Source organism: Corapipo altera, unplaced genomic scaffold, assembly GCF_003945725.1.
Source record: "Corapipo altera isolate COAL_440 unplaced genomic scaffold, ASM394572v1 62262, whole genome shotgun sequence".
In the NCBI taxonomy this organism is placed as follows: Eukaryota; Metazoa; Chordata; class Aves; order Passeriformes; family Pipridae; genus Corapipo; species Corapipo altera.
In genome coordinates this window covers 1-27,423 of record NW_020885207.1, presented here as the reverse complement: position 1 = coordinate 27,423, position 27,423 = coordinate 1, and the positions used below count along the sequence as shown (strand labels likewise).

General features: G+C 67.7%; 4 protein-coding genes across 4 annotated transcripts; 2 read left to right on the top strand and 2 right to left on the bottom strand.

Moving 5' to 3' along the window:
* The first annotated feature begins 1,322 nt into the window (after positions 1 to 1,322).
* On the top strand, positions 1,323 to 9,404 carry LOC113940183 (signal-induced proliferation-associated protein 1-like). Its single transcript, XM_027631288.1, is given in 16 exon segments — positions 1,323 to 1,859; positions 2,035 to 2,156; positions 2,505 to 2,579; positions 2,581 to 2,691; positions 3,073 to 3,247; positions 3,614 to 3,717; positions 4,051 to 4,208; positions 4,842 to 5,691; positions 6,055 to 6,326; positions 6,714 to 6,995; positions 7,152 to 7,221; positions 7,364 to 7,451; positions 7,968 to 8,066; positions 8,555 to 8,624; positions 8,705 to 8,777; positions 9,044 to 9,404. Coding segments are annotated over 16 exon segments (3,264 nt in total). The 5' UTR covers positions 1,323 to 1,348; the 3' UTR covers positions 9,248 to 9,404.
* A 924-nt stretch (positions 9,405 to 10,328) lies between these two features.
* Positions 10,329 to 16,167, top strand: LOC113940184 (fermitin family homolog 3-like). The gene is made up of 14 exons (XM_027631289.1): positions 10,329 to 10,600; positions 11,336 to 11,569; positions 11,858 to 11,992; positions 12,089 to 12,224; positions 12,545 to 12,647; positions 12,839 to 12,946; positions 13,240 to 13,365; positions 13,640 to 13,689; positions 13,815 to 13,933; positions 14,432 to 14,538; positions 14,985 to 15,200; positions 15,307 to 15,431; positions 15,571 to 15,712; positions 15,787 to 16,167. Exons 1-14 carry the CDS (start codon positions 10,381 to 10,383, stop codon positions 15,958 to 15,960), a joined length of 1,995 nt encoding a protein of 664 aa, XP_027487090.1. The 5' UTR covers positions 10,329 to 10,380; the 3' UTR covers positions 15,961 to 16,167.
* Positions 16,168 to 16,457: 290 nt separating this feature from the next.
* On the bottom strand, positions 16,458 to 22,294 carry LOC113940181 (stress-induced-phosphoprotein 1-like). The gene is made up of 14 exons (XM_027631284.1): positions 22,001 to 22,294; positions 21,013 to 21,222; positions 20,630 to 20,771; positions 20,189 to 20,330; positions 19,532 to 19,694; positions 18,841 to 18,967; positions 18,657 to 18,759; positions 18,458 to 18,578; positions 18,287 to 18,383; positions 18,072 to 18,196; positions 17,891 to 17,927; positions 17,604 to 17,707; positions 17,012 to 17,184; positions 16,458 to 16,674 (listed from the first exon to the last, which is right to left on the bottom strand). Exons 1-14 carry the CDS (start codon positions 22,277 to 22,279, stop codon positions 16,602 to 16,604), a joined length of 1,896 nt encoding a protein of 631 aa, XP_027487085.1. The 5' UTR covers positions 22,280 to 22,294; the 3' UTR covers positions 16,458 to 16,601.
* Positions 22,295 to 23,641: 1,347 nt separating this feature from the next.
* Positions 23,642 to 26,602, bottom strand: LOC113940182 (leucine-rich repeat transmembrane protein FLRT1-like). Its single transcript, XM_027631287.1, has 3 exons — positions 26,578 to 26,602; positions 25,506 to 25,619; positions 23,642 to 25,161 (listed from the first exon to the last, which is right to left on the bottom strand). Exon 3 carries the CDS (start codon positions 25,143 to 25,145, stop codon positions 23,733 to 23,735), a length of 1,413 nt encoding a protein of 470 aa, XP_027487088.1. The 5' UTR covers positions 25,146 to 25,161; positions 25,506 to 25,619; positions 26,578 to 26,602; the 3' UTR covers positions 23,642 to 23,732.
* Positions 26,603 to 27,423: the final 821 nt, after the last annotated feature.

The following is a 27,423-nucleotide window of genomic DNA, read 5'->3' as shown; positions in this document are numbered from 1 at the left end:
CCCCCCCTACGCCCCCCCAGATTAACGTCCTTAATCGCGTCTTAACAGACAGGGGGAGGGGGGCGGGGAGGGGCCGTGGTGCCCGAGGGGAGTCAGGGGAGCCGGACGCCGTTTCCTCTGGGGGGGGCCGGACGCCGGGTCCTGCAGTCGGAGGAGGGAAGTTGGGGGGGAGCCCGGACGCCCGAGTTCACACCGGGGACAAGGTCAGGAGCGGGGACCCATCATCGGGGAGGTCACTGGAGTTGGGGGGGACCCCCCGGGGGTGGGAAGCAGTGCGGGGGGCTAGGGGGAGCACTTGGGGGGCAGCTCTTGGGGGGCCGTCAGCGGCTGACACTTCCTGTAAGGCAGGAAACCGCCGGCGGCTGCACGTCCGGGCCCCCCCTCGAACTCCCCCAGCTCCACAACTTCCCACCGAGCCCCTCCAGACCCCACGGGGGCACAGAGGGCCAGGCCAGGACTCAGGCAAAGGAAGGACCCGGGTGTCCGTGGGGGTCCAAGGGGACCCCCGCTCTCAGCCCTGTTCTGGGGTCCCTGCAGCGGAGTGGGCGAGGCGGGGAGGGCAAAGGGGGCCTGTGGGTTGACTGGGGATGGAGGGACAGACACGGAGGAACAGAGGGACACGGGGATGGGGCGTGGAGGGCTGAGGAGCGCCCCCGAGCCCCCACTGACTCCCTATCCCTCCCCAGGTGCCGCCGTCCCTCCCCGCCCCAGAGAGCGACGCGGCCGGAGCCCCCCCGACCCCCCCGGGTTGCCCCCATTGAGCGCGACCCTGGAAGGGGCGCGTGGGAAAAGGGGCGGAGCCTCCGCACGCGGGAATTCCCGGGCACCCAATCGGGGCATGGACTCCGTTCCCACGCTTCCATTGACTAATCCCTGGGTGCGAGTCTCCGCTACAACTGGGGGAGGCTGGGGGGGCTGGGTGGCTGGAGAGGTGCCAGAAACCCCCAGGAGGGTCCTAGGGAGTCCCTGAGAGTCCCTTGGGGTGCCTGAGGGTTACAGGAGTGTTCCCTAGGGGGGATCAGGGGTATCCCGGGGGGTCTCAGGGGGGTCCTAGCTAGTCCCTAGGGGTCTCAGGGGGGAATAGAGGGGTCCCAAGGAGTTTCAGAGGGGTCCTAAGGAATCTCGGGGGGATCCCTTGGGGTCCCGGGGGGCCATGCAGTCCGACGACCTCTTCCTCCGCAAGATGCGGGGCCCCTCGGCCCGGCCGCTCCCACCCCCCGCTCCCCCCAGCGCGGCCGGGGGGGCCCCCTTGCCGCCCACGTCCCCGGGGGGGGCCGTCCCCCTGCAGCGCAGCAGCAGCGAGGTGGCCCTTGCGGGGTCCCCGGAGGAGAAGGGGTCTCCAGGGATAATGTTCCCTCGGGCCCGCACCCAGAGCCACGAGGAGGCGGCCGGGGGGGGCAGCCCCACGTCCCCCCGCTTCCGCGACCCTCTGCTGCTGTTGGGACTTGCGGTCGGCGGGGGGGACCCCAATTTCTCCCCCCCCCCCCCCTGGAGCCCCCTCCTCGCTCACTACGACGTGCAGAGCATCCTCTTCGACCCGGCCGAGCCCCCCGCGGCCGACCCGGGCCCCACCTCGGGGGCTTCTGCCGCCCACCTGGAGCCCGAGGAGCCTCCTGGGCCCCACGGGGCTCCTCCCGACCCCGAGGCCCTGGTGCTGAGCTGTCCCCGCTTCTGCTGCGAGACGGGGGGAGAGCAGGAGCCAGGGCTGGGCCCCCCCCGCGGCCCCCCCGGGCCCGGGCAGCTGCCGAACGCAGCAGTGGCAGTGCTGGAGGAACCCCCGGCGGGGGCGCGACCCCCCCACCCCATCGAGCACAGCGACGACGGCGCCGAGTACTATCGCAAGTACTTCTACGGGAAAGGTGAGGGGGGGCAGGGGATGGGGGGGGCTGTGGTGGTCCCGTCCCTCCCCCATACCCCTCTGACCCCCCAGAGCACCAGAACCTGCTGGCAGGGACAGCCGGCTGGGGCCACGGGGAGCTGTAGGGGGGCTGGGAAGGGTCATACGGCCTCCCGACCCCCCTGGCCTGCTCCCAGAGCACCAGAACCTGCTGGGTGAGGACCCCCGGCTGGGGCCTGTGGCCGTGTCCCTTCGGCGGGAGGAGAAGGAGGGACCTCGGGCCCAGGTGCTGCACAGGATCATCCTGCGCACCTGCCAGGTGACAGGGGGGTGCTGGGAGGCGTCCAGGGGGGAGGAGGGAGCTGGGGGGGCCAGGAGAATCAGGGGGCCCGGAGGTCCCAGAAGGGCTGGGTGGTTACAAGGGCGTGAGGGGGTTCAGAAGTTCTAGGGTGGGTTCAGGGGATTGGAGGGGGTGGGTGGGGTTCGGGAGAATGGATGAAGTTGGGGGGGGACCTGGGGATCCCAGAGGCCCTATGGGGTGATCCCCATGGGCTTCTGGGGGACATCAGGGGCTGGGGGGTCTCAGGGGTGCCCAAGAGGGCCAAGGGTAGTGCGGGGGTTCCATGAAGGTGCCCCCACCCTGACCCTTCCTGTATCCCCCTTCCAGCCACGGACTCTGCGGGGCTCGGTTCTGGAAGAGGCGCTGCCCCCCGGCTCTCGCCCCTCTGGGGCGCGGGGGGTCCCCCCCCCGGAAGCTGCTGGAGCTAGTGCTGCCTGGGCTGGTGGTGGGGGGGCTGCGCCTCGCCCCCTCTCCCGCGGTGCAGGAGACCCTCCTCAAGCTGGATGAGCAGGGGGTGAGGGGGAGTTTGCAAGAGGAGGGGCTTGTGTGAGGGGGCTTTGTGAGGGGGGGTTTGGGGGGGGGTTCTTGGGGGGGGCTTAGGTGGAGGGCTTGCGCAAGGATTGCATTGCACCGGACCTGGGGCTCACACACGGGCAGGGCTTGTACAAGGGTGGGCGTTCCTCAAGGATGGGGCGTGCACAGGGTGGGGTTTGCAAGGGTTCAGGCCTTGCACGAGGACCTGGTTTGCACGAGAATGGGGTTTGCACGAGGACGGGGTTTGCACCAGTGCAGGCCCTTGTGGGAGGCCGTTGAGCGTGTTCAGGGGTCTGTGCGTGTTCCCTGCGCGCTCCCCGGGAACTCCCTGTGCCCCACTCACGTCCCCCATCCCCCCCAGGTGAGCCGGCAGCGCAAGGTTGGGGTGCTGTACTGCCGGGGGGGGCAGGGCTCCGAGGAGGAGATGTACAACAATGAGGAGCCCGGCCCTGCCTTCGAGCAGTTCCTGGCGCTGCTGGGCACCCGCGTGAGGCTGCGGGGCTTCGCGGGGTACCGGGCACAGCTGGACACCCGCAGTGAGACCCGGGACATGGGGACACGGGGACACATGGGAGGACAGGGTGGGATACAGGGACACAGAGGGACACGGGGGGACACTGGGGGGCGAGGGAGACATGGAGGTGGGGGGACGTGGCACACAGGGATGGGGACATGGTTACTGTGAGGATAGAGGGACTTGGGGACACAGGGGATGGGGGGAACATGAGGACGCAGGGGAAGGGACACAGGGACCTGGTGGGGACAGGAAGGATGGGGCACAGGGGACGCAAGGGGATGAGGGGACATGGAGATGGGGATGAGGGGATGTGGATACAGGGAGACCTGGGGACATGGGGCCTTGAGGGGCCACAGGGCCAGGGGCTTAGGCTGTGCCCCCTCAGCTGACTCCACGGGGACCCACTCGCTGTACACGACGTACCACGGCTACGAGGTGATGTTCCACGTGAGCACCATGCTGCCCTTCACTCCCCGCAACCCCCAGCAGGTACAGGGGGTTGTGGGGGGGTCATGGCGGGGGTCATGGGGGTCCGTAGGGTCTGGGGTGCCCCCATGCTGCCTTTCAGCCCTTCCAACTCCCAGCAGGTATGGAGGGGGGTGGGTCACAGGGGTGCCTGGGGTCATGGGGCTGGGCGTCAGTTAAGTCGCAGCAGGTCCAGGAGTCCCAGGGGGTTTGGGAAGTTCTAAGGCAGCTGGGGGGGTCTGAAGGTCCCAGAGGTTTTTGGGGGGATGCTGGGTGTTTCCAGCAGTCTGTGGGGGCTCCCTATCTCTGCCCCCCCTGGACACTTTTGGGGCTCTGACTCCCCCCTTTCCCCACCAGCTGCTGCGGAAGCGCCACATCGGGAACGACATCGTGACAATCGTGTTCCAGGAGCCGGGGGCACGGCCCTTCTCCCCCCGTGCCCTGCGCAGCCACTTCCAGCACATCTTCATCGTGGTGCGGGTGCACGAGCCCTGCACCCCCCACACCACCTACAGGTGGGGCCAGGTGTCCCCAAGGCTCTCAGGGGTTGGGGAGCTCATACAGGGAGTTTTGGGGGTCCTAAAGAGGATCTGGAGGTCTCCAAGGGTCTCAGACAGGCACTGGAGGTTTTGTACAGGGGGTCTGGGGATCCCCAAGGGCTCCTAAAGGGTGTGGGGCTCATACAGGGGTGTCCGGGGGTCCCCAATGGCTCATGCAGGGCTGGGGAGCCTCTCATGGACTCTGGGGGAGGTCCCTCCTGGGCTTTGGAGGTGATGAATGGTTCTTGAGGGGCTCACATGGGCCCTGGGGGACTCACAAGGGGTCTGGGGGTTTATGTGAGGGCTGGAGGGGGCCAGCACGGGCCCTGTACTGCTTACATGGGCTCTTGGGGTCTCTCCCGGGGTCTCTGAGGGTGTAACAGGGCTCTTGGGATTCCTGGGAGTCTCCCCCAATCCCTGGGGGTCTCTCCTGGTTCTTGAGGGTCTGTCCTGCGCCCTGGGGGTCTGGCAGAGTTCCCTAGGAGAGTCTCTCCTGGGCTCCGTGGGTCTCTCATGGGCTCTGGGAGTCTCTCCTGGTTCTTGGGAGTCTCACATGCGTTCTGTGGTCCCTAACCGCCCTCCCCGCCCCCTCTGGGGGTCTCTCCGCAGCGTGGCGGTGGTGCGGCCAGAGGAGACCCCCCCGTTCGGGCCGGCGCTGGCGGCAGGGCAGCGTTTTAAGGGGGGCGCAGGGCTGCGCCCGTTCCTGCTGGCCAAGGCCATCAACGGGGAGAACGCGGCGGCGCGGGGGGGTCGCCTGGGGGCCATGGCCGCGCGCACCCGCCGCCAGTACCTGCAGGAGCTGCTGCGCGCCCACGGCGGGGGGGCCCCGCTGCCCGCGCCCCCCCGGGGGCTGCCCGCGCTCGGGGGACGCCGCCGGGGGAGCGCGGGGCGCGCGGGGGGCGCGGCGGTGGCGGGGGCGCTGGTGTGGGGGGCGCGGGCGCAGGGGGGGCCCGGGGGGGCCGAGGTGCCGTGTCTGCTGGGGGTAGCGGCGGAGAGGGTGGTGGTGGTCGCCGCACCACCTGGGGCGGTCACCAACCGGTCCGGGGGGCTCGCCCTCAACCCAGGGAATCCCCCCCGTGACCAAGGGACGGTCGACCCCCACTCAAGGGCGATCGCCCCTCAGCCGGGGAAGTTTCCCCCAAACCCAGGGGCGCTCCCCCCACACCCAGGGGAGCCCCCCACTCACTCAGGAACGGTCACCCCCCACCTAGGGACAGTTGCCCCACAGCAAGGGGAACCCTCACGTAACGCAGCGATGGCCGCGCCCCCCCCACGGGACGCTGCCCCCCACCCGGGGACAGTCGCCCTCCCCCCCGGGGTGCTGTTCAGCTGCGCCTGCCGGGACGTGCTGGGCTGGGGGTTCGCCGAGGGGCGCCTTGAGATCTTCTATGGGGCGGGCGAGTGGCTGGGGCTGCGGCTGCCCCACGGCGCTGCCCCACAGGTGGTGGCCAGGCTCCAGGTGAGCGGGGCAGGGGGCAATGGGGGGGGCAGGAATGGGGCAGGGATGGTGGGGCAAACTGGGGGGGAAACAAGGGACAATGGGTCAGGCTTGGGGGGGAATGGGGGGTGCGGTAGGGCAGGGATGGGGGACTGTGGGGGTGTGCTGTGGGGCTCAGACAGGGCAATTGTCCATAGGGGTCAGTGTTGGGTTGCCATGGGCTGATATTGGGTCACACCCCGGAGGTCCCTGTCAGGATCCCCGGAGATTCCTGGACCCCTCCCACTCGATGCCCCCCCGCCGGTGGTGATGCGGGGATGCGAGGTGCGGGGGGCTCTGTCGGGGTCCCCGTGCCCTCCCTGACCCGGTGTGTCCCCCCCGCAGGCGGTAACGCGGGGGTGCGAGGCGCGGGAGCTGGCGCTGCCGCGGGGGGCCGGGGGCCGCCGGGGGTTCCGCGTGGACCCCTCGGGGGTCGTGACGGCTGTGACGCGGTTCTCCTTCGCCGAGACTGCGGGGCTGCGGCCCGGGACGCGGCTGCTGCGCGTGGGACACCGTCCCCTTCCCCGCGGGGACCCCCGGCTGCTGCGGGCGCTGCTACGGCGCCCCTCGGGCCCCCTGACGCTGCTGCCTCCCGACCGCGACGGGCGGCCCCGGCGGTGCGTGCAGGGCGGGGGGCTCGGGCGGGGTCCTGTGGGGAATCGGTGGGATGGGAAACAGGGGGGATTGGGGTTGGAAGGGTAATGGGGGGCAGTGGGGGGAAATGGGAGGCATTTGGGGGAATAGAGGATGTGGGGGCAGCGAGGGGGTTTGGGGACGGGGGGCATGGGAGGAGTTGGGGGGCCTTTGGGGACAAAGGGGGCATTGGGGTTGGGAGGGAAATGGGGGAGCAGTGGGGGGCGGAATGGGGGGAATTGGGTGGCACGGGGGATCTTGGAGGGACATGGAGAAGGCAGGGACATGGGGGTCAAGTGGAACTGGGACCTGGACACGCCGGTGTGTCCTCACTCTCCCCCCGCCATGTCCCCCTCACCTTTGCCCCCCAGGAGTTTCTTGGAGCTCTATGCCCGCTCGCTGGAGCAGGGCCGGGGCACAGGGGGGGACCCCGGTATCGGGGACCTTGGAGGGGATATCGGGGACACCAGCAGCGACTCAGGGGGAGACAGTGACAGGGGGGATCATGGGGTGGGCCCAGTGGGGCTGCACCCCAACACCCTACAGCTCCTGCGCTCGCTGGCACTGGATGAGGAGAGCACCCCCTTTCCCCCTGGGGGTGGCCCCCCCAGCCCGGGGACCCTCAAGAGCCCGACCGGATGCCCCCCCAGCCCGTGAGTTACGCTGGACACGGGAAACCCCCCAAATCCTCTGGGATCCCCCAGTACCCTTGGAATACACCTCCCAAGCCCCTGGGACCCCCCCAAATCCCCCAGGAATCCCATGCCCTCCCATGAACCCTTCTAACCCTCACTCCCATGGCCCCCCAGGTCCCCCCTGGCTGACCCCACGCCTGACCTGTTGCTGCCGCACCACAGCCCCCCCCAGTCCGGTGACCCGGTGAGTCCCTTTGTCCCCCTATGTTTCCCCCTGTCCCCCCATGCTCCTATGAGGCTGCTGACCCTACCCTCGTCGCCCCATGTGTGTCCCTGTGTGTCTCCCCCAGTCTCCCTGTGCCCCTGCTGACCCCCCCTGTCCTCAGGGTCCCTCTCTGGATGCTGGTGGTCCTGCAGCCCCCCTCGAGCCCAGCCCCCCCCCGGGCCCCTCGCTGCGGCACTCCCTGGGCAGGCGTGAGTGGCCCGGACCCCCTGTGTTCCCCGTGTCCCTCCCCTGTTTCACCTCATGTCCTCTTCTGTGTCTCCCCTCCATTCCCCATCCTATGTCTCCTGGGGGTGTCCCTGTCCCTCTGTGGGGGAGTGTCCCCCATCCCATATCCCATGTCTCACATCCTACGGGGGTGACCCCTGCCCCCTGGGGGCCCCCCATCTCCTTGAGGTGTCCCCAGCCCAGGTCCCCTTCACCTGGGGGTGTTCCCATCCCCTGGGGTGTCTCCCCTCATCCTCGGGGTGTCCCCTGTCCATATAGGTGTCCCCTGAAGGTATGCCCTATCCCGTGGAGGGGGGTCCCCTGGGGGTCGTCCCCTCACCACTTGGGTGTCCCTGTCCCCTGGGTGTCCCCATCCCATGGGGGGTGTCCCTGTCCTATGCTCCCTGTGCTAGGGGAGTGTCCTGTGGGGTTGTCCCACATCCCCTGGAGGGCTCCCCTCCAGTTCCCTGGGTGTCCCCCACTGTTGCCTCCCCCGCCAGTGCTGTCGGGGTCTGGGGAGCCCCAGGAGGAGGAGTGGGAGCTCATCGCCCGCCTGGCCACGGCCTGCAGTGGGGTCCTGGAGGCCATCGCCCGGGGGGGGGGGGGGGGGCGGGGGGCTTTTGAGGGGGGCTTTGGGAGGGCTGAGGGGATCCTGGAGGTCATTGCCTGGGAGGGGAGAGGGGGGTTTTGGGGGGCTGAGGGGTCCTGGAAGCTGTTTCTTGGGGGTTGAGGGGTGTTTTGGATAAGAGGCAGATCTGGGAGAGCTTGGGGGTGGGGGGCTGAGAGGGTGAGGGGGCCTAGGGGGACCGGGGGGAGGCTTGGGGGGTTGGTGTTGGTCTGGGGGCCTTGTGCAGATGGAGGGGATGGGGAGGTTGAGGACGTTCTGTGGGGATGGGGTGTCAAGGGGGTGAGGGGATCCTGGGGGACTGAGGGGAGCTGAGGGAGTTGGGGGAATGGGGGTTGTGGGAATGGGAAGGATCGGGAAGGGGGGGGATCTCACTGGTTGTGGGAATGGGGAGGGTCAGGAAGAGGGAGGTCTTGGGGCTCCCCATGTAGGGGTCTTACATTCCTCCGCTTCTCCCGCCAGGGCATCAGCTCCGAGAGCCCCTCAACATCGGGGTCCAGCAGAGCCTGAGCCCGGCGGTCCCTGAGGATGAGTATGAAGGGGGAGGCTGGGAGGAGTAGGAGGGTGGAGGGGGTCCCCTCAGGGTCCAACACCCCCTCGTGCCCTCCCCAGGTCCCGGAGCCTCTCAGAGAAGGTGGCACAACTGGAGGCAGCGCTGAAGCGGCTGCAGGAGGGTCTGCAGGAGGTGGGGGGCACTGGGGGGCACACTGGGAGGACACTGGGGAGGACACTGGGAGGCACTGGTGGGGCTGGATGGGAACTGGGGTGCACTGGGGTGCACCAGAGGGACACTGTTGAGGGATTGGGGGGCAGTTGGGAACACTGGAGGAGAAATGGGGAGTACTGGAAGTCACTGGGGGGACACTGGGAGAGAACTGGGGGAACGCTGAGGTGGTTGATCTATGGGTCTGTGTGGGGCAGGGGGCTGACCCGTGGCTCTGTGTGGGGCAGGGCCACGAAGTGCAGCAGCGGCTCCAGGCTGAGCTCCGGGGGCTCCGTCGCAGCACCCGGCGGCTGCAGCAGGGCCAGGAGGACGCGAACGCGCGGCTCAGCCGGGTCACGAGGCTGCTGCACCCCCCTGGGGACCCCCCAAGCCCCCTGACACCCCCCAACAGCCCCCGGGGGGGACCCCCGACCTCTCCGGGGATCCCTTGACATCCCCCAACACCCCTTGAGACCCCTGGGGGAGACCCTCCGACATCTGTGGGACTCCACAGGACTCCGGGACTGTGGCAGCCCCCTGGCATGGGGGCACCTGCACATGGCATGGTCAGGTGGGCACAGTCACCTCGGGCACACTCACCTGGGCACACTCACCGTGGGCATACTCCCACCCTGGGCACACTCCCACGCTGGGCACACTCACCTGTGCACACTGAGTGCAGTCACATGCCATGAACACGCCGTGCACACTCATGTCCTGTGCACACCATCCCCGTGCCACACACGCTCATAGCTGCGCACACTGATCCTGCAGGCCCCCTGCACGCTCACACCTCGCTCACACTCGCCTGGCACGAGCCAATGGTGCCCACTGCAGGCCGATGGTGTCCATCCCATGCACGCTCACCCCCCCCTTGCACAACCACCCCTTGCACACTCACCCTGTGCACACTCACAGCTCCCCCATCCGCCCCCACTAACTGTGAAACTGAAGCTGTGACTCCCTCCCATGTCCTCCCAATGTGACACTGGACCCTACATGTGTCCCTCCATGTCCCCTCCATGTGACACTGGACTCCTCTGCCCCATCTCCCCTCAAGGGGACACTGGAAACCGCCCCAAAGGAGATGTGCTGGGACCACACTGATCCCCCCAACAATAAAATCCTTTGGCCTCAGCAGCCCCAGCCTATGACTGGGGGGGGTGAGGGGGAGTGGGGGCGGCACCCCTAGTTCTGCCAGCTCTGTCCCCTTCCCAGGGATCCTGTGGACTGACCCCGGGAAGCACCAGACTCCCATCCCATGAGAACACTGTGTGCTGGGAGTGCAATGAGGGTGACTTGGGGGGGGGGTCCCAGGTCCTGTCCCAGCTGGTGGGATAGTAGAGGGATGTTGAGAGACCCCAATGTCCTCACCCTGTGGCCCTGGTGGGTGTCATGGCAGGGGGAGGACAGCCCAATGTCCGGACCCTGTGGCTCCTCCCCACCACGACTTCCTCTGCAGTGGGTGGCAGTGGTGTGGGGTGAACCCGGGTGTCCAGGGTGCCGTGGAGAAGGAAGTGGGATGGGACGTGGGGCGGGACGTGGGGCAGGAACATTCTGGACACCATTGGGAAGGGACGGAGTGATGGCAGGGCTGAAGACGGCAAGTGGGGAGGACATTGACGGCTCCTTTGAGCTGCAGGTGGAGGTGGAGGAGGGAGGTGCCATGGGGCAGGGAGATGCCACAGGGCAGGGAGATGCTGTGGGGCAGCCCAGCCCCCCAGCAGCTCTCCGCATCCTTGCCCTCCGTGTCACCGGGGACCTGCACATTGGTGGCCTCATGCGCCTCATCGTGGAGACCATTGGTGAGTAACCTGTAGCCCTGACCTCTGGCCAGACCCACAGCTGGGATCCACAGCCCTGACCCCCAGTTGTGCCCCACAGTGGCAGGAGGCTGGACCCCGGTGTCCAGGCCCCCCAGCTCCAGGCCCCATAGGAAAGGGTTGTAGGGGCATCCAGCCCCCCTGAAGTGGCATGTGGTTGAGAGAGGATGTTGGGGGAGGATCCAGCCTGGGGATACTGAGCCCTTATCGAGGGGTCCCAGCGTCCCCCTACTTCCCAGTTCCCCTCCCCAGGTCCTCCCCGGCCAGGGCGATAAGGGACCCATGGGCTATAAATAGCTCCAAGGGTGGCTCCCCCCCGGGACCCATGGCCTCCTGAGCCCCCCTGATGTGGTTTGGGGGTACAGTGGGACCCCTACAGACCTCACAGCACCCCACAACTCCCCCATAACCCCTACTCAGTAACCCCTAACCCCACGCCAGTTCCTCACAGCCTCCTATAGCATCCCCGTAGCCCCCCATAGCTCCCAATAGCCTCTGACAGCCCCCATTAGAGCCCTACATACCCCCCATTGCCCCATTACAGGCCCCCTGTAGCCCCTCCGATGTGGTTTGGGGGTATAACAGGACCTCCCATAGCCCCCTTTAGCACCCTCTAACCCTCCTCCAGTCCCTCACGGCCATCCCCCTGCCATGGCACCCCACTGCCCCCTCCCAGCCCTATCACACCACAGCCTCCCCTGACGCCCTTTCCTCCAGGGGAGGCCCGGGACTGGTCGGACCACGCGCTGTGGTGGGTGCAGCAGCGGAGGTGGCTGCTGCCCCCCGGGCCCCCCCTGGACGCGCTGGGTGTCGGGGGGGGCTCCCGGCTCCGCTTTGCCCCCCGGCACCGCCCGCTGCGGCTGCGGCTCCCGGGCGGGCACGTCCTGCGGCTGCACCTCGACTTCGCCAGGACCCCCGGGCGGGGGGTGGCACGGGTCTGCAGTCTGCTCGGTGTGTCGAGGGGGTTCCGGGAGCGCTGGGGGGAAATTGGGGGGGTCACTGGAGGGGGTTGAAGGGTGATTAGGGTGTCTGGGGGGGCTTTTGGGGGTCTGGGAGGGCCAGAGTGGTCTGGGCAACGATGGAGTGGAGTTGGGGGGGGATGAAGGGGTCTGGGGGGTCCCGGGGGGATCTCAGGGGGGAACTGAGGCGTGCCGAGGGGTCTCGGGGAGTCCCGGAGGGCACTGAGGGGTCCCGGGAAGGTGCCTGGGGTCCCACTGTGCGCGGGGGTGGGGGTCGCAGGGATCCGAAACCCCGAGGAACTTTCGCTGCTGCGTCCGGAGGAGGAGGGGGGAGGGGAGGGGCGGGGGCGGAAGGGCCGCGCCCCCGCCCAGGTCCCCCCCGACCTGGACCTGACGCACCTGCGGCCAAGGGCAGGTGAGCGGAGAGGGGGGGAGCGATGGGAGGCCGGGGGGGGCCGGATCCCCCCGTGTCCTTCCCACCTTCCCCGACCTCCTGTCTCCCCCCACTCAGATGAGGCCCCTCCCCCTGCGCTGCCCCCCGAGCAGCTCCGGGTTCTGGTGACCCCCCGGGGGGGGAGGGACCCCCCAACCTTCCCCCGGACCAGGCGCGGGAACCTCCTCCTGCGGCGCGCGCAGCTGCACGCGCGGTGAGGGGCGGAGCCGCGGGGGTGGGGCCCGGTGGGCGGGGTTTGAATGGGGCGGGATTCGGTGGTTGGGGAGGGGTTAGAGTTGTGGGCGGGGCTTAAAGGCGGGGATCGGGGCGGGATTGGGGGGTGTTGGGCGGGGCGGGGGCGAGGCTTAGGGTGGGTGAGGGGCGGGACACGACTTGGTGGGGTGGGGTTTGCTCGGGTGTGGCTGGGCGGGGTTTGTGGGCGGGGATGAGGGTTACGGGCGGTGCTCGGGCGAGGTTTGTGGGCGGGATCGAGCGCGCAGGACCCCCCCAACCACGCCCCCCCTTTCCCCGCAGGTGGCTGGACGCCTCGCGGTCCCTGATGGAACAGGACGTGGTGGACGACGAGGAGCTGCTGCTGCGCTTCAAATACCCCTGTGCCATGGGGCTGGACCCCCAGGTACCCTCAAATCCCCCCTGGTGACCCCTAACGCCCCCCCAGGGACCCTCAACCCTCCCATGTCACTTCCCAAACACCCCTCAGGACGGGGTTAGGGAGCCCTTGTGGGTCCCTGCTGGGATTTTGGGGGTCCCTGGGGGTTAAAGCCCCCCTGGGTGCCCCCCCGTGCCCCAACACTGTGATGCCCCCAGGAGGGCGGGCTGCGCATTGCGCTGCTGCATGAGCAGGCACGCGGGGCCCTCCTGGCAGAGGAGATCGACTGTACCGAGGAGGAGATGCTGCTCTTTGCTGCCCTCCAGGTACCCCAGAACACCCTTGGACAATCTGGCACCCCACTGAACCCATCCCCTGATCCTCTGCGACCCTCCTCAAAACCCCTGTACCCCAAAACCCACCCCAGATTCCCTGGGAGCCCCTGGGACCCCCAAGAACCCTCCAGACTCACCCAAACCTTCCTGGACATCCCTGAGCCCCAAACACCTCTGGACCCCTCAGTCTCCCCTTGACCCCTCTGAGACCCCCCTGAATTCTCCTGACCCCTCTGTGACCCCTCCAATTCTCCTGACCCCCCATGACCCTCTCCATCCCCCAGTACCAGATAGATGGGGCAGAGGGGGGTGATGGGGCCCCCAAGGGCCCCCTCGAGCCCCAGGACCTGGACACAGCCCTGGACAAACTGGAGCTGAGCCTGGAGGAGGAAGGGACCGCCATCCTGCCAGTGAGACTGGGGGCACTGGGGGGGCACTGGGGGGGTGTTTGGGGAGGACCTGGAGGGACTGGGAGGGGTTTGGGGAGACTGGGGAACACTGGGATGGATATGGAAGGCCCTGAGGAGCACTGGCTGGTACTGGGTGCCTCTTCTGGCCACGCTGGGGGGACTGGGGGGCACTGCTGGGGGGGGAGGGGTATGAACTGGTGGGGGCTGGGGTGGGGGGCACTGGGGGAGGCACTGGGAGTCAGTGGGGATTACTGAGGTCTGGGGGAGTCCCCAGGAGGAGCTTGGAGCTGCCCCTGAGCTGGTGGAGGAGCTGGAGATCTACAGGTACCCCCACAACCCCCAAACCCCTCGCCTGACCCCAAAATTGGGGTTCCCCCAGGCCCTCCCTCCTGGCCATTCTGGGGGTCCCTCTTGACCTCCCCCAACCCCCAAACTTGGGGTATCCCCAGGTCCTCCCGCTGGCCGTTCTGGGGGTCCCGACCTGCCCGGGCCGTGCTCTCGGGGTCATCACTGTCACTCTGGAGCCTCCCGAGATCGGGGGGGCCCCCACAGCAGCTCAACCTCCGCGGTGAGACCTCAAAACCCCCCCCCGGGCCCCCAGACTCCCTCTGGCACTCACAAATCACCCTGGGACCTTCCCACAAGAACCCCCCCCAGACCCCCAAATCCCCTGGGACCTCCCCATTCCCCCCATATGGGCCTCCTAAGACTCCCTTGGGACCACTGGGGCCACCCCCCAGGACTCCCAGGTTCCCCCCAGACCCTCCTGAGACAAAGCCAACTCCCCTCCTTGGTTCCCCCAGGGCCCTGAAATACCCCCTCAAGAACCTCCCCCATCTCCCTCTGGGACCCCACCAGGGCTCACAAATTCTCCCCCAGACACCCCTGGGACACCCCGAGCTCCCCTCCTGAGTTGCCAACAATCCCTTTGGAAACACCCTCATCTCCCCCCAGGACCCTTCTGGGCCCCCCTTAGAGTCCCAAAGCCTCCCCAAACCCCTCTAGGATGCCCTGAACCCCCTTCCTGGGCTGCATCCAGGCCTGCCTGACCCCCCCATCCCCCCAGGCTGTGAGGTGACCCCTGACATGGATTTGGGGGCGCAGAAGTTTTACATCAAACTGCGGGTGCCGACACCGGAGGGAATGAGCGAGACCCTCCTGCGCTGCCGTGATGTGGGTGGGAGGGCAGGATAGGGGTGGGGGGGGGCACTGAGGGCTCTGGGAGACCACAGGGACTATGGGAGGGCCCCACTGGGAAACAGGAGGAACGGGACATGGGAGTTCAGGGAGTCCTGGAGTGTTTGAGGGCAGTTGAGGGGGGTCTCATGGTGATTTGAGGGTCCTTGGGGGCTCGGGGCGGGGAGGTTTAGAGTAGTCCTGAGATTCTGGGGTGGGGGTGTCTCAGAGGGGCTCTTGGGGGGTTATGAGGTCTCAGGGGGGTTTTTTTTTGCATTCTCAGGGGTTTTGATGGGTCCCAAGGGGGTTTGGGGGTCCTGGAGGGCTCAAGGGGTCCCGGGAGAGTTCTGGGGGGTTTGAGGGAGTTCGAGGGGTCCTGGGGGAGTTCTGCAGGGGTCTTTGAGGAGTCTCAGAGAGCTGGTGTGATACTCCCACCCCCCCAGGCCCCCCAGTGTGCCCGTTGGGTCGCCGGGTGCCGCTTGGCCTCGCGTGGGGGGTCCCTGTCGGCCACATCGCTCGGGGCGGAGGCTCAGGGGGTCCTGGGGGTCCAGCCAGGGAGGGAAGACCCCACTGTGCCTCCCTGGGCCCTCTCACGCCCACCCCCAGATCCGCAGCAGCTGTTGCCCCCCCGCTTCCAGCGCAAGTTCAAGGCCAAGCAGGTACTGGGCCCTCCCATCCCTGTACAGCCAGCTGCTGTTCCCCCAGTCCCTGGGGTGCCCCCAGTATCCCCCCCACTCTCCCCTCCCTCACAATGGCCCCCCCCAGCTCACCCCCCGTCTGCTGGAGGTTCTGCACCGTGTGGGGGCACTGACCCCAGGCCAGGCCCGGCTGCGCTTCGTGGAGGCCTGGAGGGCCCTGCCGGAGTTCGGGCTGGGGCACTTCGTGGTGAGGTACTGGGGGCACTGGGAGGGAGGGCTGCCACACTTTGAGGTGCTGTACACTGGGTGCACTGCTCAGGGCCAGGCCAGCACTGGGGAGGGCCCCGAGTTCCAGGGGTCCCATGTGTTTTGGGGGGGGGGTGTCTCACAGGTTCCAGGGTGCCAGGCGTGATGAGATTTTGGCTGTGGGCCCCTCACAGCTGCTCCGCATCGATCCTGGCTCTGGCACCATCACCCGCAGCTGGAGGCACAGTGACCTGCGCCAGTGGGACGTCAACTGGGACAGCCAGCAGGTACTGAGGACTGGAGGGGAGCGGGAAGCACTGGAAGTGGACTGGCTCTCACCCCCATCCCCTTTTTCCCCCAGGTGCGGCTGTGGCTGACTGGGGACGTGACGCTGGGGCTGCGGGTGCTCTCGGCAGCCCCCCGGGTGCTGCACCAGTTCCTGGGGGGGTATCTGGTGCTAGGGGGGCAGCGGCCAGGGCAGCCCCCAGACCCTGATGTGCTGAGGCGGCTGATGGAAGGGGGGGATGACCCCTGATGCCCCCAAGCCCCATGCAAGAGTGGCCTCATGCAAATGCCCCCATCCCACTGTTGGCATAAGCCTCAACTCCCCCAATCCCTGTTCCTCCCACAGCAGTTGTGCACCCTCCCTCCCTCCTCCTGCTGTGCAAGGCACTTGTGCAAGGCTTGTGCAACACTGGTGTGATGGAGCTGAACGTGCTTACTGTGCTCAACAGAATGGTGGTGGCTGTTGGGCCTCACAGGCAAGGGGGTCACAGTCCATCCTCGTGTGACAAGGCCACAACTATGTCCTCATATGAGGGGTCTGGATCCCCACAATCCTCAGGGGCTCTCATCTCACTGTCCTTGTGCAATGGGATCCCACTGCCCCTCCTGGACTCCCTGGACCCCCAAATCACCCCAGGGCACCAACTTTCCTCCTGGGCTCCCCCCACCCTGGTTTCCCCACTCATCTCCCACCCTCCAAGAGACCCCCAGCCCCCTCCCCTCCTCCCCAGCCCCCCAAGGCTGGGCCACTGCTCCGCTCTTTATTTGGGGTCACAGCACCCCAGAACCAACACAGGATGGAGGGAGGGAGGGGCAGCACCCCTTGTCTCCCCAGGGAGATCGAGGTGTACCCGGGGGGGGTCCCAGAGGGGTCCCCGGGATTTGGGGGGGTCACCGGATGGCAATGAGCCCCACATCCATTAGCTTCTGGATCTTCTGGGCGATTAGAGGGTTCTTGAGGTGCCTGGAGGGAAAACGGGGATCAGCATGGGCACAGGGGGGACCCAAGGATGGGCGGGGATGCCTGGGACCCCCCTTGGAACACCCCTCCACATCTTGGGGACACCCACTGACACACCTGGGGACGTGCTAGGCAACCCTGGGCAACCTCATGGAGACTCAGTGAGCTGTGAGAGACGGGCAATGACACCCCATCAGACCTTGGGGACCTCCAGGACGACCTCAGAGAGAGTTGGGGACCCCCCCCGCACAGCTGCAGAGGGTTTGGTGTGGCTCCTTCAAGGCTCAGTGACCACCACAGGGTGGCTGCTAACATCCCAGAAAATTCCCCCGGGACTTACTCGCTGAGGGCCTGGGGGTCCTTCTGCATCTGCTCGAGGATGAGGCGCATGGCCGGGTCCCCCATGATCTGCTGCACCTCGGGGTCGGCGAGCGCCCGGCGCCGCAGCTCCTCGGGGGGCTCTGAGCGCTGCTGCTGCGCCCGCAGGCACCGCCGCTGCCCCTCTGCCGCCTCCTGGGGGACACACGGGGCATCGTGGCGGGTCACAGGGGTGTTGTAACCCCAGGCAGCGCTGCCGCCACCTCCTGGGGGGCAGGGCGGGAGGCACAGAGATCAGGGGGGTTGGTTCACAGGGGATGCTCTAACCCCAGGCCGTGCCACTGCCCCTCCACTGCCTCCTGAGGGTGACAGTGATCACAGAGGGGCACATGCGGGGGGTCACAGGAGTCAGGGGCGGTCACAGGGGGTGCTGCACCCCCGGGTAGTGCCACTGCCACTGTGCTGCCTCCTGGGGATTACAGGGGGCTGGGGGGCCACGGGAGTCACAAATTGCTGTACTCTCAGGTCCTGCAGTGCCACTGGGGGGCCCGGGTAAGCAGGGGCTCAGAGGTGGTCACAGGGGTCAGCAGGGGCTCAGGGGGTTGCGGGCTCACCTTGCAAGTGGGGTCGAGGTCCAGGGCACGCTGATAAACCTCCATGGCCTTGGTGTAGTCGCGCATGGCCTCGAGCGCCGCCGCCTTCCGCGTGTAGCCCTTGACTGGGGGGGAGCAATGCACACAGGTACAGGTGAGAAGGGAAAATGTGGGTACAGGTGAGGGGTGGACACAGAAACAGGTGAAGGAAGGAGAAAGGAGTACAGGTACAGGTAGAGATGGCTGAAGGCAAAGTAGTGAATGGGCAGGGCCTAGCCCCTCCAGTGCCCCCCACATTCCCCACTCACTGAAGGTGGGTTCCAGGCGAATGCACTCCTCACAGTCCTGTGGGAAAAAGCAGATTCAGAGGCATCTCAAGAGCCCCAAACTGACCCCTATACCCTCAGACCAGCCCCAGGATCCCTCCTACCCCCCCCAAGACAGCCTCCAGCCCCTCAATTCAGCCCCCTGGCACCCCCAGCCCTGTACCTTGAGAGCGAGGGGGAACTCGAGCAGTTTGGTGTAGCAGGCGGCACGGTTGCTGTAGAGCCGGGCCTCATTCGGGTTGCGTCGGATCGCCTCGCTGTAGTGCCGCATGGCCTGGGGGTAATCCCCTAAAATGCGACACCCCCCCACCTGCTGTCAGAGAGTGCCCCCCAGACGCAGGGCAGGGCCCCCCCAGCCCACCACAGCGCCCCCCCCACCTCGCTGGAAGCACTCGTTGCCCTTGTTCTTTTCCTCCAGAGCCAGGTCGGGGTCAATGTAGGCCAAGCGCTCCTGCTCCTTCAGGATCTTCTCAGCCTGTGGCAACAATTAGGGGGTTCGGGGGGAGCCCAGGAGGGCTGCCCTCCCTCCCTCCGCACCCCCCACGTCACCTGCTGACACTTCTTGAGCACATCGGGTGTGCGGTGCTCAGCCAGGGACTTGTTGTAGAAGTGGATGGCGTCCTTGTACCGCTCCTCGCGCAGGTAGGAATTCCCGATTCGTGCGTATGCCCTGGGGGAAATGGGGGGTCGGGGGGTGATTTGGGGGGAACCAGAGAGGATACTCCTGGTTCCAAACCTCCCAACTCACTTGGCGATCTGCCGGTAATCCTCCCGGTTCTCCCGTCCCAGCTCGATGGCGCGTTCACACAGTGCCCGGCACCGCTCGTAGTCACCCGTCTCAAAGTACACGGCTGTGTTTGGGGGCAGGTTTGGGGGTTCAGGGGGGTTTTGGGGTTTGGGAGGTGCTCAGGGGGGATTGAGGGGTCACGCACCTGCCTGGTTGGTGACGTAGGTCATATTGGTGGGGTCTAGCTGCTCGGCTCGGGTGTAGTGTTCCAGCGCTGCTGGGAACTCCTTCCGCTTGTAGGCGGCATTGCCCAGCTCCTTCTCCCGCTGTGCCTGATGGAGGGCGGTCACCCTAAAACTGGCTGGGACCCCCCAAACCCTAAAAGCTGCTGTCCAGACCCCCAAACCCGGCCAGCTCCTGCTCCCGCTGAGCCTGGGGGGGTGTCGCCCCAAAACTGGCTGTGACCCCTTCCCAAACCCCAAAACCTGCTCACCCGTCACCCAGCTTCTTGTCCTGCTGTCCCTGATGGAGTAGATCGTGTCAAAACTGGCTTGGACCCCTCCAAAGGTTGGCCAGCCCCTCTATCATCCCGCTACTTCCCCGCTGCACCTTCTACAGGGAGATCACCCCAAAACTGGCAGGAAACCCTCATCCCTAAACTTGATTGAGACCCTCCCTGAATCCCAACTCCTCCCCCAGCACCACAAAACCTGCTCCTAAATCCCCTAACCCCCTCACCCACAAACCTGCCATACAGCCCCCCCGAACTCTCCTCAGCTGCCCCAAACCTGCCCACCCGCCTTGTCTATCACGCTGCTCTTCAGGTGTGCAGGGGGGTTGTGTGTCCTCAAAACACCTCCCTCCCCTCCTTACGGGTTTCGGGAACACCCCCTCACCTCCTGCTTGTTCTGGGGGAGCTCCTGGGGTGGTGGGGGCTGGGCAGGGGGCGGGGGGGGTGGGGGTGGCGGGGAGGGGGCCTCCTCCTCCTCCTCAGCCCCGCTCAGCTCCACCCCCAGCAGCACACTCAGCGTCGTCATCACCCGGGGGTCCTGCAGCTTCCTGGCGGGAGGGGCAGGGGTGCGTGGGGAAGTGCCCCAAAATCCACATTCCGATATCCACCGGGGGGGGCTGCATCCCAAAATCTGCACCCCGACAGCCCCCAAGGGGGCTGCACCCCAAAATCTGCACCCTGGCCCCCACCCTGGGGGTCCTGCACCTTCTGGGGGGGCAGGAGAACATTGAAGGGGGTGTCCGGAAATCCACACCCCAACACACCGTGGGGGGGCAGCACCCCAAAACCTGCACCCTGACCCCCACCCAGGGGCCCTGTTGCTTCCCTGAAGTCCCCAAAATCAACTAACACCCCCCAGTCTCCCAAATTCAGCCCTACATGCCCCCCCAGTCCTACCCCAAAGCCACCCCAAACCCCTTCCTAGCCCCACCCCAGTCCTCCAGAGCCCCCTCCCAGCCCACCCTGGCCCCGCAAGGCCCATTCCCAGCCCCCCCGAGGCCCATTCCCAGCCCCCCAGGGCCCCCCGAGGCCCAGCACTGACGCCCCGAGCTGCCCCGGGTCGCTGCGCAGCGTCTCCAGCAGTCGCCGGTACTCGGGGTCCCCCAGCAGCGCCCGCGTCCGGGGGTCCCCCTCGAGTCGTGCCAGCAGGTCAGGAGCACTGAAGGGGTTCAGCAGTTTCCGCTCTGAAATTAGATCAAGGACCTTTACAGGGACTCCAAATAACCTTCCTAGGATGCCCAGTCCCATTCTGAGAACCCCAAAAACTCCCCACACCCCCTCCCAGGGACCCCAAACCCCTCAGGGCCACCCAAAGCCTCTCACAGGGACCCCCAAACCTGCTCTGGGACCTGCAAGCAGCCTCCCCAGCCACTCCTCCACTCCCTGCAGCCCCTCCAGCCCCGTGTCAGCCCGCCCCTTCCCAGGCCCAAACCCCCCCAACCCCTCTCAGGCCACTCTCAGAGCCCCGCTGAGTCCCCCGTACCTGCCAGCCGCGTCTCCACCCCGCGCAGACCCTGCAGCAGCTGCTCATTCCCGGGGTCCCGTGCCAGCCCCTCCTCATATGTGGCCTTGGCCTCCTCCAGGCGCTGCAGGAACTCCAGTGCTGCTGCCTTCCGTGAGTACCCCTGGAAAAGGGAGCAAACAGGGACCCCGGGGTCAGACCTTCCCCCCTTGGAAAAGGGGAGCAAAGGGGGACCCTTGGGTCAGACACCCCCAGGGGAACCCTGACCCCTGCCACAGAGGAGACCCTTATGCCCCACCATCAACGACTACCCTTGGGGGACAGGCAGGAGGGACCCCTATGGTCAGACCCCCTGGGGCCCCCCAGGGTCAGAGCTCCCAGGGCCCCCCCAAGCACCCCCCCACCTTGGCCCAGTCAGGGCGCAGCTCCAGCGTGCGGCAGGCGTCGGCCAGGGCACGGGTGTAGTCCCCGAGCCGCGCGTAGGCGGCCGAGCGGTTGCTGAACAGGACGTGGTTGTTGGGGTCCCGCGCGATGGCGGCCGAGTAGTGCCCCACGGCTGCCCCCACGTCCCCCGCCGCCAGCGCCCGGTTCCCCCGCTCCTTCAGCTCCTGAGCCTGCGGGACACGGAGGGAAGGCACGGACCGCGGGGAACGGGAGAGTGCGAGGAAGAGGAGAAGGGAGACGAGGAAGGAGAAGGGAAGGGCGTGAGGAAGAGTATGAAAGGGACGAAAAGGAAGAAAAGGAGGGCAGAGGAACAGGCAGGAGAAAAACAAAGGACCCGGAGCAGCAAGGTGCGAGAAAGACGAGAAAGATAAAGGGGAGAGAGAGGAGAAGGGGCACGAGGAAGAAAAAAGCGAGAGAACCAAGAAGGGACGAGGAAGAAGAGGGGCGTGAGGAAGGTGAAAAGATGAAAGAAAGTAAAGGAGAAATGGACAGGGAGGAAGACAAACAGAAAAACGTGAAGATGGAGCCGGGGCCCCGGGCCCCCAAACAACGGGACACCGCCCTCCAGCCCCTCCCCGCCTCCTCAAGGACCCCGAAACCCCCTGGAAACTCCGTTTGCTCTCAGTTCCCCCTAGGACCCGCTCGCCACCCTCCCGGGACACCTCAAGGACCTCCAGACAGCGTGAAACTGCTCCGAGCCTCTCAGGGCTCCCCGATCCCTCTCGGAGTGCCTCGACCCCGGTCGGGGCCTCCAATCCCCTCAAGGACCCTCAGGGACCCCCAGGGCCCCCCGGCCCTCCCCAGGGTCCACCGGCCCTCCTCAGGCCCCCTCCCCAGGATCCCTCAGACCCAGACCCAACCCTGGGACCCCCTGGCAACACCCCGCACGTTCCTCCGCCTGCCTCTGGGACTCCCAGGACCCTCCGGACCCTCTCGTCCCCCCCAAACCTCCTCCATGGCCGCAACTCCTCTCGCGCCGCTCCCGCGCCGCCCTCTGGAAGCTGCTAGAAACCCTCGACCCCACCCCTCGCGCCCCATTGGCCGCCGCTCCCGCCCGCCCGCCCCCGCGCGCGCTCCAATTGGCCACCGCCCGCGTTTCCGCCTTCCCATTGACCACCGGGAGAAACGGTGCCCGCCCCCCTCCGGGCCCGCCCCCGCCGGAAGCCTGCAGCGGGTCCCGCCCCCGCCCGCTCCCATTGGCCGCGGCGCCCAGTGCCGGTTGCCCATTGGCCTCGCCCCGCGCTCCCTTCTGGAATTTTCCACTCTCCATTGGCTGCGAGTGACGCCTATCGGGGGGGTGGTGGTGGTGTGTGTGGGTGGAGGGGGGAATGCTCCCCCTGGCGGCGCGGAGGTCTGGCTGCCGAACGTGTCTCCCGGGGGAGCGAGGGGCGGGGTTTGCACGGGGGCGGGGCTTGCACACGATTCTCCCCCACACCCCCCCGGAGGCCAAAGGGAGTCATGTGGGGGGAGGCAGGTGGTCCCTGGCGGTGGGAAGGGGGGTGTTGAGTGACACACGTGTGACCTTGACAGGACTCAGGCATGATCCCCCTCCCCTGACACAACCCCCCCCAGCCTTCGTGCAAGGCCTCATACCCCCCACAAACTCCCCATTGCTCGTCCTACCCTGTGTCACCGCCACCTTATTACTTTCAGTGACCCCATATGACCATCCCTCAACTGTGCCCCTTCCCTCAAGACCCCTTGTGTGAACGCCCCCAGGTAACAGCTCCCCACCCCATCCCACGGGAAAGAGGCGCTGGCAGGAAAAGGAGCCGCTGGGTTTATTTGGGGGTCAGGGTTCCCCTCGGCCCTTTTGGGTCGATTTTTCCTGATTTTGGTCCTTTTTCCCCAAATCCAACAGCAGGGGCAGGGGGAGGGGTGAAGGCACCTCGCGGGGGGAAGGGAGGGGGCACAGACCTGGGAGGGGGGCAGCAGGGGACCACCCTGACCCCGAGTCCCCTCTGCCTCCACCCCCCAGGCTCTGCCCAGGCCTGGGGTCCTCCTGGAGATCCTGGAGGGATCGAGGCTGTCGGGTCCGTCCCTCTCCCCAATCCCATTCCTGCACCAAATCTGCCGTTTTCCCCCCAAAAAAGCCGTGGTGCCTAAAAAACACCTTAAAAAAGCCAAAATGCCCCAAAAGGGAGGCGGGGGAGGTGCAGGGCGACCCCTCTCCTCAACTCCCCGGCGGGTCCCTCCAAATGTCCTCAGAGCAGGGGCAGCAGCCACAGCCCCAGAGGGGTCCCCAACACGTGGGGTTTCCCAGGAGGAGGGACCCCCCATCAGGATCCCCCATCCCCTTCACCACCGCCATGGGGCACCTGACCCCCCCGGTACCCCCGAGCGCTGGGGAGGGGCAGCGGGGGCGGCGGAGGGGGGTACACGGTGCGTATTCCGCCCTCGTCGGGGGGTCGCAGGGGCCGCAGTGGCAGCCGCCCCGCTCTGCTGATTTTAGGGGGCGGGGGGGGTGCCCCTCCACGCCCCCCCCCGCCTCCTCCTCCTCCTCCACCATCCTCCCAGCACCCCCAGGATCACCCCGGCAGCTGCTGCTGCCGATGCCCCCAGAGCCGCGGCCGGGGGGAGTGCGGTGGGGGAGTCCCCGGCTGGTGCACCGGGAGAACCGGGAGGGGGGTCCCCGGCCCCAGCGCGGGCCTGTGTGCAGAGTGGGGGAGCGGCGGGGGGCTCAAGGGCCGCGAGGCACACGCGGTACGGGGCACGGGGCTGCAGCGCCCGCACCACATACTCTCCCCGCTCCCCCCGCACCAGTGTCTCGGTCACGGCCCCCCCTCCGGGCCGCAGCCAGCTCAGCCGCAGGGATGCGCCGGGGGGGGGCCGGTGGCCACCGCACCCGCAAGGCCCCCCCCGGTGCCGCCTGCACCCACAACCCTGGCGTGGCCGCAGCCCCTGGCGAGGCGGCCATGGCACCATTTGAAGCCGCTGGGGACACGGCTGCGATGCCGGGGGAAGCCCCCCCGGCCCCTGCGGTGGGGGTGTCACAGGCGTCCATCTCCCCCTGCAGCTCGCCCACCGGCAGTCCCCGCAGCCGCGCGGGTGCCTGGCACAGCAGCCCGCGCACTTCGAGGCGTGGCGGCGCACGCCGGCGCAGCCAGTCTCGCAGCCAGGCCAGGTTGCAGCCACAGAACCAGGGGTTGTTGCGCAGCCCCAGGTGGCTCAGGCTGCCCAGGTCATCAAAGAGCCCCCGTGGCAACGTCGTCAGGTTGTTGTCCGACAGGTCCAGTCGTTCCAGCGCCCTCATCCGTGCCAGTGCACCGGCTGGCACGTGGCTGATGGCGTTGGCGGCCAGCGAGAGCCGGCGCAGCCGCGCACGGGGCAAGTTGGCCGGCGGGGCCGCGAGCGCGTTGCGGCCCAGCGAGAGCTCACTCAGGTTGCCAAGGCGGCTGAAGGTGTCGTCGGCCATGCGCTGGTTGGCCAGCAGGTTCCCGTCCAGCACCAGGCGCCGCAGCGCCGGCAGCCCCTCGAAGGCGCGCAGCGGGATGGTGTGGATGCGGTTGTCGTCCAGGCGCAGCTCCTCCAGCGCCGGCGGCAGCCCGGCCGGCACGCTGCTCAGGTGGTTGCGTGAGAGGAAGAGGAGGCGCAGGCGGCGGTTCTCAGCGAAGGCGTCCTCCTCGATGCCGGCTGCCGACACCGAGTTGTCATCCAGGTGTAGGCGCTCAAGTAGCGGTGCCCGCGCCAGCGCCCGCCGGCACAGCCCGCGCACGTTGTTCTCCTGCAGATGCAGCTCCCGCAGTGCCGGTGGCAGGTGTGCCGGCAGCTGCTCCAGCGCGTTGGCGTACAGGTAGAGCACGCGCAGGGCCGGCAGCCGGCCCAGCCGCGCTGGGATCCCCGCGTCACCGATCCGGTTGTTCTGCAGGAATAGGGTGGTGGCGCCGGGCGGGAGCCCCTCAGGCACGGCCGTCAGCCCCCGGTCGTTGCAGTAGACGCGGCCGCCGGCGCAGCGGCACACGGCGGGACAGGCCGCAACAGCCGCGATGGCGACGAGGACGACAGCGGTGACAGCAGTCAGGCGCCGGGGCGGCCCCCCCCGCGGCGCCCAGTGCGGGGGAGGGAGGTGGAGGAGGGGGGAAGGGGGGGCCATGGGTGGGTGGGGGGTCCTGTGGGTTGGGGGGAGGTGTCAGGACAGTGGGATGGGGATGCACCCTGGAGGACCTGGGTGCTGTGACCCAGCCCCACGCTGATCCCATATATAGGGCAGGTGCCCCTGCCTCAGCACCCCTTCATCATAGGGGACCCAGAATGCCCACCCTTACCCCATAGAAAGGGCGGAGACACTCCTCTCTCCCATTATTAGGCACCTCCTCAACATTATAGTTTGCAGACCCCTTCAAGCCCCTCCCCTGTAGGAGATTCCCCTGACCCCATACCCAGAGTAGGGAACCCCCAGGCCCCCACCGTCATAGGGTCCCAGGCGACCAGGTGTGGTGGAGTAGGGCCCTACCTGGGTCCACCTCGGTCCTTGTGCAACGGTTGTCCCCGTGCGATGGGTCCTCATGCGAGGCCAAGGCTACCGGTGCCGGTTCTCCATGGCCCCCCCCCCCCGCCGGGGGGGCCGCTTTCGATGGGGAGGGAGTGTGAGCCAGGGAGTCCTCATGTGACAGCCCCCCTCGTGCAAAACCTGCCAGGACCCAGGTGTCCGGGCCCCCCCGGGTGCCAATTACCAGCGTTGCTAACGAACCCCTTCCTCATTAGCAGCATCTTGTTAGGGGACCCCCCCCCCCGGGACCCTTGTGCCCCAGGGTCCACCTTGCGTCAGCCCCAGCCTCGCACAAGGGGTCACGTGACCCGCCCCGCAGGAGGGGACCCAAGTGATGCCCCCCCATGAACACCCCTGTAAGCCCCAGATACCCCGGTCCTCCCTGGGGTCTGAGGGGGCTCAGGGGGGTCCTGGGGGCCCTATGGAGGTGGGGGGTCGCTCTCCTGAATGCCGGAGTCCTGCGCCCCAGGCTGGAGCATCCCTGGATACCGGGGGGTGGGATGGAGGGTTTTGGGGGTCTGAGGGTGCTGGTGGGACGCGCGGGGTCTCGTGGGTGGGGGGTCAGGCCCGCGGATGCCTAGGTTCCTCTCCCACCACCGCCCTGGATGGTCTCTTCCCCCGGCTGGAGCATCCCCGGCTACCGGGAGGGTTTTGGGGGGGCTCCAGGGGGGCTGATGGGATTTGGGGAGGTTGGGGGGGGTTCTCATGGCGGCGGGGGTCATGCCTGGGTGTCCTCCCCTCTCCCGGACGCCTGGGCCCCTCCCCCTGGCTGGAGCATCCCTGGAAGTCGGCGTGGGGGAGGGGGAATCGCGGTTTTGGGGGCTGGGGTGTTCGGAAGGGTTTTGGAGGGGGATGTCTCTGCGGGGGAGTGTCGCTCCGGGGGTCCAAGGGCGGAGACGGGCCCCACTCCGGCCGACCGGCCCTTCCCCCGGGCTGGAGCATCCGCGGGTACCGAGGCGGGTGGGGAGTCGGGGGTGTCGGGGGCGTTGGTTTTAGGGGGGTCCCGAGAGTGCAGTGGGGATCAGGGAGCCCTTACCGGGTCGGTACCGGCGCGTGCGGGCCCGGCGGCGGCGGCGGCGGCGGCGGCTGCGGGCGTGGGAAGGCGGCGGCTGCGGGGGGGCCTGGGGGGGCCGGGCCGGACCCGCCCCCCCGGTGAGGGGGGACCCGGCGGGGCCTGAGGGAGGCCGGGCCGGGCCCACCCCCCAGTGCGGAGGGACCCGGGGCTGCGGGTGCGTGTGAACGTGGGCCGGGGGTAGAATTCGGGAGGCGGTGCGTTGGCCCATCCCCGCCTCGGTTCCTGGGAAGGAGGTGTGCGTGTGGGGGGGGGGGGGGGGGGGGCATTCACACCAGGACCCTCCTCCCTCACACGAGGGGTCCATCGTTCCCCGCTGGTGCCTTCAGTAAGGGGGAGAGGGGTGAATTTGGAGGCCCCTCGGGGGAGAGGAGACTTTCTATGGTGCTTTATAGCTGGGAGGTGGAGGGTCCTGCCACCAGGGTGGACCAAGACCTAGGACACCCCCTGCCCCCGCCTCCCATGCTGAACCCATTGGGTCCCAGGGTTCCCCCCCGGCCACAACCACCCCTGCCCTAAGTGCCCCCCAAAAGGGCCTACAACTTTCTTCCCCCCAGTCCAACTACTCCCCCAGCCCCAACTGCCCCCCAGGGGGGGTCCTAATACCCTCCCACCCCCTCAACTGCCTCTAACCAACCCCTCCATGACCCCAAATCCCCCGTCCCAAATAAACATGCTCAGCACAGGGGCCGCATCTTTATTGGGGGGCGGGAGGGGGGTTGGGAGGCCACAAGAGGGCCTGTGGGGTTGGGGCCCCATGGCCGGGGGGCGGTGTGAGGCCCCTCACGGCAGAGGGGTCACTTGTAGAGG